Consider the following 16,604-nt stretch of genomic DNA (forward strand, 5'->3'; position numbering starts at 1 on the left):
ACCAACTTGCTATGCATCATCTTGATCTTCATGTACTACCTAAACCCAAACGCGTTTCTGGTGCATCGACGCGATATGAAACAAACCGATATCCCTAAACCCCTCCAAAAACCCTAAAAACCACTTCTCGCGCGGCGGAGATTTGGGCAAATTCCCCGCCGCGGGGGAACCTTTGGTACCGGTTCGTATTACCAACCGGTACCAAAGATCCTTAGCCCTGAGCTCTCCTGGTGGCCCACGTGGAGGCCCCTTTTATACCGGTTCGTAAGAAACCGGTACGAAAGGGTGGGGGGCTTTAGTGCCGGATAATTAATACCGGTTGCTCAACCGGTACTAAAGCCCCTCTGGAACCGGTACTGATGAGAGATTTTCTACTAGTGGTGTGATAAGCTTTATCATCGTAGGGATTATACTACAAATATCTAAGTTCTAAATTTCTGTATAACATTATCAATATATGAATATTCTTAGTACACCTAAGTATCTTACTCTTGAATTCTCCTTGACTCTAGAGTTCACTTTGAGTAACTTCTACCATGATTGTTCTTGGAGCTTCCAGAACCTTCTAAAATCCTCCTCTCACGTAAGATGCTCTAACATATTTTAGGAGCTCTTGATAACTCCCACCCTATTTCTAGTGTGTTGTAGAGTATTATCAAGTAAGCACTGCTTATTCTCGGCAAATTTGGGTGAAGTGTGACCAATATAATCATACCAAGAATAGTTCATCATGAAAGTACTGGATAATGCTATATAATTTTTTTTACTTGTTCAGAAACTCAATTGTGAAAATGGCATCTGAAAATGAGACTGAGACCTACTTTTCGAATTGTCTAAGGCTATGAGATCCACTTGCTTTTGGAAAGGAGAAGGGAGAAGCTGCATTTCAAGTGTGTTAGGATGGACTCTAGACCCACTCGTTCCGATTCTGTGATTGCAATTTCTTAAAATGGATATGATGTGGGCATTACCCTTCGGGTACCTGACATTAGTCTACTTTCCTTGGCCCAACTAGGGGCCCATGAAGATTGTCCAAGACCAAGGTGGGCCCGTATGTCGGTTGCAACGGAGGAAACTTACCAGAAGATGGACTCTTGACGAACAAGGAAAGAAGACGTCAATAAAGGAAAGATTAGATTAGGCCCCAATGTAACCTAGTCGAGTTCGGACAGAAGTCTCGGGACCTGGCCTCCTATATAAAGGCCAGGAGAGGGCTTGCCGAACGACAGAACAAGAAGAAGAACGCACACAACCCTCGCAACTGAGCATACACAAACCCTAGAAACCTTGCCTCCTGGCGAGTTCACCATAGTAGTCTATCGGCTACCCCATTGTAACCTATTCTACTCGATAAATCAAGATCTGACAAGCAGCAACTAAGGGTTTTACCTCATCGAGGGTCCCGAACCTGGGTAAATCTCTCTCCATGTTCGTTTGGTATTCTATGTCCCGTGTTAGCATGCAGGATTCCGTCAACCCTAAGCCCCTCATGTTGGGCATTACCGAGAATCACCCTCGTCAGGATACCTCAAGCCATGCATGTCAGAACATCTTCAACGTCTTTCCCCTTTTTGTATCCAAAACTACTTATGGATATGGGAGAGAGAAGATTTTGAGTAAAAAAATTTCATGCTACAATTTTGAAGATTATTGAAAATTGTGTACCCATGATTTTTTCTGCTAGTTCATCTCTCAAAATAGTACATACAATACAAATAAACTAAACATTTTATTTCATGATGATTGTAACTTCCATCTTCATGTTGTGGTCAAAGCATAGTGCATCATAAGCAAAATGAAAGTGCATAAAACATATTCATTAAGAAATAGAGATCCCAAATGCAAACAATTTCTCATTCACTCTCAAATGTCACTATTGTCTCCATTTCACAGTGGAGCTTATGTCACTAATGCTATCATTACCACCCATGCCTTTCATGCCACCAAAACCTTCATAGCGACCCACTGACCTTGATGCCAATACTTGCCCATGCATAAGCTATATGCTATTCTCTTATCATCTTGACCATTTGTGTATGTTGGCTTCTTCTCTTTTCCAACCTCTTAAGCATATCCTGTGATGACACCCTCCTATCCTTTCCAACAACTCTCCTCAACTATACACCCTTCCTTTCATCGGCCACCCGCATATCCTTGGTCTTCAAGTCCTTCATCTAATTAAGCAACAATGTCCTTTTATGTACATTATGTTATCAAAGGATTCGTTGTAAGCATTTTATCCTCCCTTCTTCAGCCCCTCATCCTTCCACTAGGCCACTTTTTGGCAACAAAGAGGTGGACGATTCCTTCCCTCATCATTAATTCAATGCTCAACAGGTGACAACTTCTGCAACCTCTCTAACTAACATATATTTACCTTTCTATGAGTCGAGATTTCATTATTTTTTTCTATTCTTCCATTCATCACATTGGAGCAAGAACAAATGATGGTCTAAACCAAAGGACGTCTACATCCTTCTGATTTTTTCTTTGGTTTGCCCTTTCACAATTCTGGTGCAATGTTGAGTTGGGAATCACAAATGCTAAAGAAAGCTAAACTTCAATGAACTCAACAAATGTTCTATCAAGTGATCAAGGCAATTAATTCATTACATTATCCTGATAATTTTTACCACTTCGATTGAGAGGCTCAACTTGTTCCAATCTTGATCACCACTTATGGTACTCTTGTTTTCTAGTGTGCCAACAATATGAGAGGGGCATTTGTGAAGTTTTTTTTTGTTACGGTAAAGGGCACTTATGTTTAACAGATGCCACCCATGTTGATGGCTCGGAAGTGATCAAGCATACAATCCAAGTGACACTTTTTTTGCCCAACCCCTACGATTCTCCTCCATGCATGACCTACAAAATTATCATCCAATTTTATTGTGAAATTTGCTCCTGTCAATGCCCTAGGTAGAGTAGAACCAACAAATCCCCCACCTTCCATATCAAGATATTCTTGTCTTGAATTATTCACATCTTGTGATTGGTCGACATCATCTACACCCACCAGTGCTAGACAAGTGAAATGCAACAAGTTTTCGTCATCCACACTACAAACATCAAATTTGTTAACACATAATACAACTACATCACTTCAAATTTGCAATTCGATAAAAAAAAATCGGTTGGCACTTCATGTGATGGAAAATTCTAATGCAAGCCTAAAATTTGTAAATTTTAGTTTTTTATATGGCTCTACATATCATGACATAATTTCAATTCAACCAAAAAATTGGAAAACAAATACAGTTGCCTTTGCGGCATTTACTGAGCACCTCGGATAAGCCGTTGGATGCCACAACATAAGATAGTGGCTTGGCCCTTAGACGAGGAGCGCCGTGACGGGGCGCGCATCAGTCGCCGACAAAGGGCGGGGCGAGAGTAGGGGAGGCACCTCGATCGTCTTCGAGTGTGCTGTCGTCACATGAGCTCGGGAGAGTGTTCTTCAACCTCGATTGTGTGGTCGCGACATTGGCAGTTGCTTTTTGTGCTTCCACGTGGCGCCCGGCAACGACAAAAAATTGGGGGATGGATGACGACGGGTGGTGCAGGGTGATGGATGAGGTCAGTGTTGCCTTCCATGGCAGGTCCGGTGGCTAGAATTGAAGAGGAATGCCGGTGGCTCAAAATTTCACGCTCAGGTCATTGGCATTTCCATGTGTGTATTTTTGTTATTGAGCAGTGGGGCATGCCGGCTCGGAGTACCTGTATTTGGGTAGACGTCTAGAGGACAGAGAAATATGATTAATTGCCAAAAAAAAGATGCAGGTTTAATTAGCAAAACAAAATTTAATTTTTTGATATACAGGAAAAAATATATATATATATATATATATATATATATATATATATATATAGGGAAACTCTATTATACCCCTGGGTGCAGAATAATTTATTCTGCTCCCGGGTCGGCTGACCGAGCCGTTGCTCCGGTGCGGCTCAAACCATGGGCAGGCTCCACCCGTTGTAATTTTTTTTGGTTTATTAGGTTGCCGGTTTTCTTTACCGTGAGGATCGGAACGTGATATCCCCACTCGGTACTGTTTCCAGAAACTGCCACAATACGCTCCTCCTAGCTCCACAAATCCGGTGACCTCAGGGTCCCGGCCGCTGCTGCCCGGAGATTCTGCGCGGTATTTGCGTCCTGCTTGTCGAATCCAGCTCCCCGAGTTCAGTTCCTTCCACTCCCTCGCCGACGATCCTGAATCCCAGGCGGCGCCGAGGGGAGCTGCGCGTGGAGTGCCTGCCGGTGGACGACGGCGCGTACACGAGCGACTACGCCGCCCACCGCGAGCACTTGCTTTCCTCCATCTAACCTCTCATTCCCAGACGACCTTGCCCTCGGCAGCGTCGTGGTCGGACGGTCGCATCCGCAGCAATGGCGGCGTGGCGTTCTTCGTATCTATTGGAGGGGATTGGACGAGCAGCCGGCGGGTGGACGGTGACTCCGGCGGCCTCAGCCTCAATTTTGACGCGTATTGTTGCATCTCCTTGCTAGGTACCTATTGCTCGTTTCAATCTGCTTGCACGAATTTTGTATGGCCTCTGTAAGATTTGATAATGCGTGCCTTTCTCCTACTCAGCCAATCGTGGAAAAGAATTGCATAGCGGTGATCTGATCCGGGCGATACGAGGTTTGATGTCAGGGACGAATCAAAAATAGCTTCTCTCTCCATATTAGGCCCACGGTACCAGTCCTAATCTCTCTCCCCATAAACAGAGCTATCAATTCTGTTGTCTATAATGTCTCCTTAGGATCAGAGCTACTATTTTTTAATGTATATGTCCATTAATTATTCATTATTAGATTATAAAAATTATCAGATCTATGTAGTTTTTGCGTTATCCCTTTCATACTGAAAGGATTAGGCAATACAAAGTTGGCTATATGATAATTTGGTTCATGTGCAATTATACTGATTTTGGGAATTATATTAGCTTGAAGAAATAAGTTTAGCTCAAAAGAGATGTAGGATGCATTCTAGGGGTTCAAATCTCAGATCTTCAGAACTATCTAACAATCACTAACAAAATCTATGTTAATAGGATTCTGGTAATTCTTACGGTGGGCCAAAAGTTGATGCTGGTACTTCTTATGTTAATTTTTTTATTGGAACATAAGAACACGACAACATTTCTTAGATGGCGCAATTTTACAGCACATTAGACCAATGCATCCTTTTTTTTCATGTCCACAAATATTCGCTGCTTATTTCCCAACAGTTGGTCAACATAACTGAAAGGAGTTTGCAATATGAGGTTAATTAAATTCTCGTAATTTCTGCCATGGTGCCATCAAACAGAAAGTTGGAGCTTCGAATGGCAAGTGGGAGTACACATTAGGGGATTAGAACATTAGTCTTGTTTGCTTTCAAAGGGTTCTGCGACACATATTCACGGGGAAAGTTTTTTCTCTATGTTCATCCATTGCATTTGTTGTTCAGTGGCTGTTTCCCTTATTGTGGGAAGGGAGATGATATAACAAGTGTTATAATTGTTCATGTTGTAGCCTTGTGTAGTTGTGGGGCCTGACCTCAAGCATGAATCCAGCGAGCCTTTTTTAGCTAAGGTTATGTTATTGTTTTTCATTTGCTAATTTCCTTGTAGCCTGTCAAGATTATCCGCTCATTTATTAGGATAATAAGCTTATCATTAACTGAATTCTGAAGCCAGATGTACGTGTCTTCACATGCATCACAGCCCATAGATTGTTTGGGTTATATAGGACAAAATCATGCGAGTTCCCTTTTTCTTGTTGTCGGGCGGCGTGGCGGGTGGTGGCTGCAAGCGGTTCATGCCCATGGATGTCAGGTTACGTAGCTCATTTGTTCTCTCATGGATCATTTGTCATCTGCGTACTCTGTGAAACTATCCACTAAACCATCAATCTGTGGCACGTTCTTTTTTCTTGCGGAGAGTTTGTGTCCTGATATTCTTGTGAAGACTAATACATGTTAGCTGATAAATATGTATATGTCTAGTTGCTGAAGAAGACATAGGAGTACAGAACGATGGTTAAGATAGCCTTTATTCAAAGAAAACGGAATCCAGAAACTCTTTAATGATCATGTCTTGACAAGATTTATAAAAACTACGTGTAATTGAGCATTAGCAGAACACAATGTAATTTTTGGGTGTGCAATGTGCAATTTTGTAACTTCGGACAATTTAGAATTGGTAAAACTGATTACTGCTGCATAAAGCCCCAATGTCCCCATTAGATTTATTTCAGTTGCAATGAGGCAGACTCATACTGACACTCACCCATCATGTCAATATTTGGCAGATTTTTTTTTAACCTTCCCTCAAACCAGGATTAATTTTTATAACAAGAAATTTGACTGTTCACTCAGGTTATTACTTGTTAGTCTTCTGTAACATAAACGAGATGGAAATGTGATATTTTGGTGAGTAATCACACGATTCTAGCTAGCTAGATGAGAGTGTGCTATTCAGTAAAGTTAAAATTGAAAGGTCTAAGTTTCTTCATGCCGTTTCTTTTCATTCAGCCCTATTTTTCACTACTCATTACATTTTCAGCTTTCTAATGTAAGTATACAACAGATTCTATCCCAAATGATATCATCTTCCAATAATTTTGAATTAATATATTACGTTACTGCCAACCTGTAGTGCCATAATCATCTATGGCTGAAAATACAAAAAAAGAAAACAAAGCACTAAAGGATAGAAACCCTCCCTAATAGATTCAGATGCGCAATCTTATAAAACACATGTTCCGAAAGCTTGTTTTTCTTACTTGTTGTAATTTTTTAGGAACGTGATGCCATATGGTTATTCTTAGATGATGTGACATTAGGCAGACATCCCACCATGCCATAAGTTCAGAATTTTTTCTTACATGCTTGTTTGGATAAACTTATCAATCGATTTGTTGGGGACTAGAAGCTTATCAATTTATTGAATGCTGAATTTGGTAGTTCCGAAATAGCTAGCTCTCTCCTTGTAAAAGAAAAAGATGTAGCTAACTCTCGTATAAACCTATATTTTAGATCTTCTGGAGTGCTAGATTATTGTAACCTTTTTGCGGTGTTCCAAAAAAAGATGTAGCTAGTTTAATATTTTAATATGGTTTGGTTTTATTTTATTATTGATTCCAACAAGTTTATGATTAGGTATGCAGCTTTTCATGTAAAATATTAGAATATGTTGGCTCACCTTCTGCATGTCGCCATGGAATAACTTATGATCCTTCATGTAATGAGTTGCTGACTTTGTTTTCTTCTTATCATACATACATCAGCCATGTATTACTGAAACAAGAATCCTACGTGTGGGGTTTCTAATCTCTATTGGAGCTTACAGATTGAGCATTTCTGACAAAATTTTGAAACAAATATATTTTATGTCAACTGCCCAGGCTTTTGATTCTATGCGGAAGGTCCAAATCATTATTTTTATCATTTTGGCAGTAAGCCAATAGCTACAAGCGAGACAATATTTTTGAAACTTAGACGATATTTATCTCTATTTGGGCTAGGACGCACGAGAAAATGCTAACTCAGGGCACATGTTGCCCCTGTTGTTTTGTTTGGAAGTAGGTATATGTAGAGATAGAGTACACTTGTCCGAACACCAACAAAGAAAGTGGTATGTCTCATGGACTGCCTCCTCATAGAGTTCTTAGTTGACTTCAACAATTTTAACTGCGCCCAATTGCCGCAATTTACTTACTGATTGATATTTCAAGTTTTCAATTTATTCATTTGCTTATTCATTGATATTTCAAGTGATTTGCAGTTTATCAGATTGCTTGGCTGACAGCGGGAAGCATGGAGGCAGCACTGGCGGCTCGCCATCAACATGTCCTCGTCAACCAGGTGCTGGAGATGCAGTGGTCGATGTCGGAGCTCCTGTCCCCACCGACGGCCTCAGGTCCCAAATGGCAGAGGGGCACGGGCTCTTATGGAGACTCCAGCAGCAGCCTTTCTACCAGACATCAGTTCCCTGAACAATTCTCTTCGGCACTGCTTTGTTGTAGATTAGCTAACTTACAAAGCGTCGCAGAAAATTTTAGTGATGTCCAGAAGAAATAATTTTTCAGAAAAACTATTCGGAGGTAGGCAAGAGGTATGAGAGTAATCGGGGGTAATTCTTACTATCCAAAAACTGATTCATTCAGTTAGTTGAATCATTGAGGGAACAATAGAATACATTTTATTCCCCCTATATGACTATGCCTTTTCCTTAAGTCAGGTTATTTTTGTTGCGACATAAAATTGTGTAAACGTGATTATGAGATGTATTGTTGCTACGGAAAATTGTGTAAATGTGATTATGTGATTTATTCTTGCATAGCTCGTAGTATAAGTTTATATTGCAAGTACAAAAGGTTACGTCAGATGAACACAAGCGTTTGAATAACATTTAAGATGCAAAAGCTGTCACATGAACACAAACAGCGTACGCAGCGTACAGATTCAGTTCGGAAGCATGATGTAAAATTACAACACATGCAGTAACACAAGCATGGTACGAACTGATTCAGTTCAGATGCAACGTAAAATTACAACACACGCACAACTGTTGAGCCGTTGCCGGATGGACGTGTGCTAGTTCGAATGGATGGCGTAAAATTACAACGCATGCGGAACTGCTCGGCTCCTACGAGATGGACTAGGTGAACTGGCGTGGCGTGGCCGATGGCTCGGGTGCAGAATAATATTCTGCTCCCGGGGAGTCAAATAGCGCGTCTCTATATATATATATATATATATATATATATATATATATATATATATATATATATATATATATATATATATATATATATATATATATATATATATATATATATATATATATATATATATATATATATATATATATATATATATATATATATATATGGGCAAGCTCTTAGAAATGCTGCACAGGGTGTGTGCCAATAAATTTTGCTACCTCCATTCCCAAATGTAAGAAATCTATAATGGTAATCTGATATATGCTAGTGGTCAACTAATCTGAAACAGATGGAGAATTACCTGATGTGATCAGTACATCAGACCTGTGGGCGCCACGTACGCTCTCCCGAGTCCTGATCAGGTATGATCGGTTCAGGCTTCTCCCAGGAACCAAACGAAACGAAGCAGGCGAGATCACTCCCTCCCTCCCAAAGTGGCCTTTTACGTTACTGTTGGCCAGCACAGTGCGCAGACGCTTCCAAGGTCGGCACAGCTGTGGCTTCCCGAACCTCTTCTTCCTCAACTGAAAACTGAATCGTCCAAAGCGAAACCCAGGTCCGACAAAGCGCCGGTGACATCGTTCCCGTGGAGACGGAGCAAAAGCACGTTGCGTGCGTCCGAGTTCCCGCTGTTTCGTTGCGGCGCTGCTTCGCTGTACGTACTACGTAGCCAAGCTAGCATCGGACGGACTTCCACTGCACCCACCGCTCCGCTGCAGTATAGTAGCTAGGCGCAGCAACAGAAAGTCGGAAACGGACGACGGCTTTAAACTCGGAGCAGCGCCCGTCCATCCGTCCGTCCAAAGCAGTGTCCAGTCGTCACGCCAGTGACTAAATGCGAACCCATCGATGATCTAGCCGGAGAGTGACGAGTGACCACCGGCCGAAGTTTACACCAACGGCGCCGTCGCGGGATCACGCCGCGCTGGCCGCATGCACGGCGGGATCGGGATCTGCTCACCTCCTTCGGGGGTCACCGATTTGTTGTTTTATTTCCCCGACACCAATTTTTCTTTTGCTATTAAAAGGAGTATCGGTGCAGATGCGGCTCGAAGATTTTCCCGGTCTATCTTTAAGCTACTCCAATATTGTAGCACTCGGCTCGTATCTTCATTGCATGAGAATTAGCAAAACAGATATTGAAAAAGCATATCAAACTGCCAGGACGAATCAATGCATTTACATTTAGATAAATAAAAGTTGCGCCGCAAAAGTACTGTCACACAAACCTCGATGGCCACATTTCAACTATTTGTCCTTCTCGCAATTGTAGCGGAACGACAATTCACATTTGTCGTGAAGCGAATTCTTGGGGGGAGGACACCGTGATCATCAGCTAGGGTTTCCTTTGTCGACATCGAATCGTGCATATTTAGTACGCATAATATGCACCCACAACCAATAACTCGTGACGATTTTATCTACCTCATCGTATGCCCACAATTGCACTTTAGTGTTGTATATGTTCACAAAGTCTAGTACAGTAAATAAAATCTCCTTTATGTATCCTTAAATCGTATAAATGGTGGTTCTAATGTCTCGTAGAGATTGTTTGTGATGTTAGCATCGGAAGAAACTAATTATGTTTGAAGAAACAAAAAATCTCTCATTTTCAAAGCGAATATATTTTGTTTTCTAAATAAAAGGTACTTGACATATGGGGAACGATGGACAATTTTTTGGAATCCAGTACCAATTAGTGTAATCACACCAATAACTATGTTTTGTTTCAACCCTTTCAACAAATCAATGCAATCTCACAGCACTTTCTTCAAAATTTGCTTCTTATATGGAACTTTGGGTATTCAAGAAGCCCTTTTTATTCCAATTTTATTTACCAGGTAATAGATCGATTCATCCAAAGCTTTCCTTGCTCATTTCACTTGCAATAGTCCAATTAATTCCCTAGTTGAATTTACTTTTACACATTTTATCTTTGGAAACCCGGAATTTGATGTTACTTGATGCATAACAATCACTATATGTGTGTTATGGATTTTTACCAAATGGGATTGATACATTTTTTGGGATTATTAACCAAAGAAATAAGACTTTGGGACTTTCGCCTATGGTTAGCTCAGCACCAATCAAGAATCCCCCAGGGGATCCCAAGAATTCTTAGTATACGCTTCCAATACTCAATTATTCTTTTGAGATTCAGGGATAATGAATCGAATGCGCTTCAAAGATTTGTTCCGCTTTTGCTACCTTGTGTTATGTCACCAGATCACGATTTTTCATATATGAGTGTTACTAACCTATCACCTGTGTAAAGGATTTCTCCATAATGACCATCAACGGTGTATTGTTGAAGTGGACAAATTAGGTTTAACTGCTTTTGTAACAACAAAATATATATTGATAATGGAAATTTGACCAGATTTTTTATGTGCGATTTAAATAGACATTTTCACATATAAATTGTCCGAGGTGAATTATTTCCGATGGCGCATCCCAACAATCATGAGGGACACAACGACAATTCAAAAGGAATGGACCCAACAATTTTTTAATATCTAAATTAGAAATCCTTTGATTTTCAGGGATTAAAGAGTATTTAAGTCCTTCAAGTAGTTGGAAAGTTTGTTTCAAAATGTCAAGAAACAAATATTTTATTAACATGATCTGATTATGCGTTGATAAATAGTAAGATGAAGAATACTAGGTACAATAATGCTTAAGGGCCCAAAAATTTCTCGAATAGGAATTCTACGCTTTAATTCTTTATTGTATTGGGGTGTTTTGAGTTCTTGAATAAAACAATTTGAGAACAGTTCGATGCCGACAAAATCATCAAAATATCTTAATGATGTTGGCTAAGTGATCCTATCTTTGCCTTGGAATAAAAGGAATTTATATTAGTGCTATCTAACCTATTATGAGGAGGGCTTTTCCTATCATACCTTTTTCATGTATACGAAATTGTGAACTTGATTAACTCAATTCTTAGGATATCACTAATAAGATAATTTTCTCTAACCTCAAGGGAAGCATCAACCTTCTCTTTTTCTTCCCGTTTCCCAATTCACTACGAAGCAAGTTCCAGAAAATTGACTATTTGTGTGATAAATTCTTTCACTTAACTTGCTATCTTCATGAGAAATAAAATTGACCAGTCAAAGTTTGAGGTTATCTTCTTCTTGCAAGATGTCTTGCAGGAAAAGTGATGCTACATTTCTCCCGTCATCCATTTTATACGTGTTTGTGGGCAGCAGGGAAACAACAGTTTCCCTTGCTCTTGAGAATTTTTTTGTTGAACTTAGACCCATTTTTCTTATTTTATTCCTTAGATTAGATATATTTTGCGTCTTTGTGGTGGTATCAAACAACAACCTAATCAGGGTGATCAATGCATTTTACAGGGATAAGAGTTGTTCTGTATAACTGCATTAATTGTCACATATACGTCGGTGTTTTCATGTGAATTGTGTGTCCTTCTCGTAGTTGTAGCGTAACGATATTTTGCATTTGTCGTGAACCAAATCTCGATGGAAGAACATCGTGATCATTAGTGATGGTTTCCTCTGTCGCCATCGAATCGTGCAAATTTAGTACCCATAACATGCACTCCAAAACAAATAACTTGTGACGACTTCTCCAGTTCGTCGTCTACCCACATTTGTGGTTCTACTCGGCAATAATGGGCCCTCCGTGAAACATCCAATCAATAGAATTGTCGGCACCGGAAAGAACTTACTCTACTCTATATAAAACCACCATTCTTTCTCATATGTATGATTTATATCCACACTATGCAACCTATTTGAAAAGATCGTTGGCTATGGTTTCCTTTGTCGCCATCGAATCAAGCAAATCAAGCACACATAAAAATCCCAACAAAACCATATTAAGAAAGATATAAGCGCTACCATATCATCAACATTTGCTCCATATATTATGACATGTGTACACAGTGCACATCCTTTCCAACATTGAAAAAAATGACAAATGCCCATAAAAACCATATCAAGAACAACACATGTGCCATCATACTACTACTTGTAGAAGCACAATGCTTGTAGAGTGAAGGGTAGAGGGTGAGTGTACGAGAAGCGGTGAGGAGAAGCGGCAGCCGACGTGCGGTGTGAACAACGTCCGTATAAACGTCCCTCCCACGGTGTCACGCACAACACCAACGGCACAGCTGAGCTATCCCGAGAGCACACACGCTCTCCTCGCTCACTCCAGCTTGCTCTTCCGGCGGCTGGGCCCCACCTCCTCTTTCCGCCGCGGCCCCACACCTCCGTATAAATTCTGAAACCAGCCCTCAGCCTCGGCAGCCAGCACTGCGCCAGACAGCCGACACACCATCCCGGACCTTCTTCCCTATTTGCGACCATGGAACGGCCGCACGGCTTCTTCGCCGCGCTCAAGCACGAGGTGGCGCGCGGCCTCTCGCCGGCCAGGCCGCGCCGGAGGCCGGATTCCGCCGACCTCGACGCCGCGCTCAGGTTCTCCGGGGGGCCGGGCGGCGAGATGCTGGCGCCGCTCATGGAGGGGCCCGATCCGGAGTCCGGCGACGGCGCCGGCGCCGCCTGGGCGGCCGCGGGCGGCAGGAGGGAGGGCTGGGGCCGCTGGGTCCGCGGCCAGCTCGCGCGCGCGCCCTCCTCCGTCGCCGCCGCGGCCGCCGGCGCCGGCGCCGCCCGCAACGACCTCCGCCTCCTCCTCGGCGTCATGGGCGCGCCGCTCGCGCCCGTCCATGTCTGCGCCGCTGAGCCGCTGCCGCACCTCAGCATTAAGGACACGCCCATCGTAAGCGCGGATTCTTCTTCTTGTTCATGCTGCTGTATTTTCTCCCCCACTTTGTTAGCGCCAGATTTGGTCAAGCCATGTGTTCGGCGAAATGCTCGAGTCGCGTTTTTCTTGGATGTCTGTGTCTGACTAGTTCTCTTAATTCTTCAGTTAATGGTCCTGCATACTGTAAAAAACTTATTACCCACGTTCTCATCATAGCGCTGTAAAATTCGTCTTCTTTACCGAGCTTGTGAGCTAAGGAAGGAGCGCTTGACGCCATCACTGACGTCTACTGTCTCCGTGTGGTCTAGTAATCTTACCTTCTTTGTTCCTTCCCTTAGGACGACGAATACGTGTTGAAAATTTTGTCGGCAAGGTGTTCGATTCAAGGATGCCGCATATGTCCAGTAGTAAAACACAGTTAAATTTACTGTTACCAGACCTGTAACTCACTCTGTCCTTGTTACCGTGCTCTTTTCCCGCAGGAGACCTCGTCGGCGCAGTACATCCTGCAGCAGTACCTGGCGGCCTCCGGCGGGCAGAGGCTGCTCTCCTCCGTGCGCAACACCTACGTCATGGGCAAGGTGCGCATGGTGGCCACCGAGTTCGAGAACGCCGGCAGACTCGTCAAGAACCGCAATGCCGCCCGCTGCGCCGAGCCGGGCCGCTTCGTGCTCTGGCAGATGGCTCCCGAGATGTGGTACATCGAACTGGCCGTCGGCGGGAGCAAGGTGCATGCGGGCTGCAATGGCAAGCTCGTGTGGCGCCATACACCGTGGCTCGGCTCCCATGCCGCCAAGGGCCCTGTTCGCCCGCTCCGTCGTGCTCTTCAGGTACATAATTGCACTGTGCATCCCACGCCTTGTATGTGATTATATCTAGTACCCATACGGCCATGGAAGAAGCTCAATGCTCATATGCTTCGATCGATGTCTTTCCAGGGCTTGGATCCACTGACGGCAGCGAGCATGTTCGCCGGCGCACGGTGCATCGGGGAGAGGAAGGTGAACGGGGAGGACTGCTTCATTCTCAAGCTCTGCACCGACCCTGAGACCCTCAAGGCGCGGACCGAGGGCCTCGCGGAGATCATCAGGCATGTCATGTTCGGGTACTTCAGCCAGAGGACTGGCCTTCTCGTCCACATTGAGGACTCGCACCTGACACGGATTCAGTCAACAACCGGCGGGGATGCGGTCTACTGGGAGACTACCATCAATTCCTTCATCGAGGACTACCGGCCGGTGGATGGTATCATGATTGCGCACTCTGGGCGCTCGGCTGTGACCCTCTTCCGTTTCGGCGAGGTGGCCATGAGCCACACCAAGACTCGGATGGAGGAGGCATGGAGCATTGAGGAGGTGGCGTTCAATGTCCCTGGGCTGTCCATGGATTGCTTCATCCCACCCACCGATATCAAGTCTGGATCTGTTTGTGAAGCTGTCGAGCTTCCTCATGGCGAGAAGAACAAGTTTGGTCCTCCCCCTGGTCACCGTGCCAAAGTTGCTGCACTGGAGAAGGCAGATGATGATAAACTAGCATGGAGGGGAACCATACCCGAAGATCATCACTGATTTTCATTAGCCTGTTCAGTTCATACTTGCTTCTTTCATTGCAGTTGACTGATGAATGTAGTGTAGGAGAGAAACAGGTCAAGGGAGGATTTCGATTTTGGGATTTCCAGATGACCTCAGTGTATAGGAAGCAGCATGGGGCATTCACAAGGTCTTGAATATCCTTGAGGAGCTTCTGTGTGAAGAGTCATTTCTAATCTCAGTATGTCACCAAGAGAGATGGGAGTAGGTAAACCTTGTTTGCTATTTCAGACTTTTTGTCAGTATATCATGTGGAAGAACTTGGTGCGTCCACCTAACAGAGGTCATCGCTGGTGGTGCCTGTTTGTGCTCCTTTAGCAATACTAATTAGTCACCGGGGTCAGCGGGGAAGAAGCATTTCCTCGTCGGTAGCCGACAGTGTTTTTTAGCATTTCTGTCATTTACATCCAATTGGCCATTCAGTTTGCTGTGCTTGGTGATGGTTCCCGGCCAAGCTAACATATGAGAAAAGTATAGCTTCTGTATGGTTGTTACCTATTTAGGTTTCATTTGTTCCTGAACCTGCTTCCTTCGCATCTCTGTTATTTTTCCCTGAGAAGATGAAGGTTGTATTCAACAGAAAAGCTTGTTGTAATCCAAAGACATCTAATGAGTGGACTGGTTTTGCGATGTCCCTGTTTTTGCACACTCCGCACCAGGAATGATTTTAGCTTTTCTGGATGTTGAATCCCGGCAGCAGTGTGACATCAATGAGCCTTTTTGGGCTGCTTGCATTTTACTTTGGTCTGCAGCATGTTGGAGGAAGTAATGATTCATTACTATGATGGCCATATGGCCCCCATGTGCTGCTTCCATTCCAGCTCCCCAGCTCAGGTGCTGCTGTCAAAGTGTGTTACCCAGTTACTCTGATGACACTGTGGTTTATCCTTTTAATAATATGTGCTAGTGAGCTTTGTAACCATGATACTAGGCAGTAGTAGCACCCTTTATTTTTCTGCTGTGCTACACTAGTACAGTACATCCATCCCTGATGCTTGAGTAAGCATGGTGTCATCTTTCCCTTGGCATTCATTAATGGCATTGCACTACCTTTCTCGGTGTGAGGAACATGAGCGCTAGTTTTATTCTTGGGGCTGTGTGTTCTTCCTGGGAAGAAGGGACCAATGTCTAAGCTGAGGAAATACTAATATTCTCAAGTCCACTGTCTTTAGTACCGCCTCACCTATTGGGAACTTGCAACTCACACACCAATCCTCCATGGTCAAATTCTTGAATACTTTGGAGTTTCGCAACAGGTGTGCCTCTGTCCAAGATCTAGAGGGAGGTCCTGGAGTTTCAGAGTTGTCTATTGTCCGTTCCGTAGACGCTGCTCTGTTCTCCACGGCGTGTGTGTGTGGTGTGGACTGTGGAGCATGTGCATCCGTGAAGCGTCTATCCAGTACACACATAGATGGTGGTGAGCCCTAGCATCGTGGAGCTGTCTTTTGTTTTCAACTTTTCATGTCAATAATATTATGTTGCAAATGAAACTAGTATGAAATTGTACTAGATTTTCTGTAGACAGAAACTAAAATCGATTTTACATATAGTCTGAGTGCATCTCC

At 43.2% G+C, this 16,604-nt stretch overlaps 1 protein-coding gene across 1 annotated transcript; it reads left to right on the top strand.

Moving 5' to 3' along the window:
- Positions 1–13,051: 13,051 nt before the first annotated feature.
- Positions 13,052–15,669, top strand: LOC124699510. Its single transcript, XM_047231806.1, has 3 exons — positions 13,052–13,465; positions 13,933–14,280; positions 14,389–15,669. The coding sequence occupies exons 1-3, from the start codon at positions 13,052–13,054 to the stop codon at positions 15,016–15,018; spliced, it is 1,392 nt and encodes a 463-aa protein (XP_047087762.1). The 3' UTR covers positions 15,019–15,669.
- The last annotated feature ends 935 nt before the right edge of the window (positions 15,670–16,604 follow it).

Source organism: Lolium rigidum, chromosome 3, assembly GCF_022539505.1.
Source record: "Lolium rigidum isolate FL_2022 chromosome 3, APGP_CSIRO_Lrig_0.1, whole genome shotgun sequence".
NCBI classification, from domain to species: domain Eukaryota; kingdom Viridiplantae; phylum Streptophyta; class Magnoliopsida; order Poales; family Poaceae; genus Lolium; species Lolium rigidum.

Excerpts from the sequence above, each read along its gene's own strand:
- LOC124699510 (XM_047231806.1), top strand. The coding sequence starts at position 13,052 with ATGGAACGGCCGCACGGCTTCTTCGCCGCGCTCAAGCACGAGGTGGCG. Across the intron at positions 13,466-13,932 it reads GCATTAAGGACACGCCCATC|GAGACCTCGTCGGCGCAGTA; the intron begins GTAAGCGCGGAT and ends CTTTTCCCGCAG. Across the intron at positions 14,281-14,388 it reads CGCTCCGTCGTGCTCTTCAG|GGCTTGGATCCACTGACGGC; the intron begins GTACATAATTGC and ends ATGTCTTTCCAG.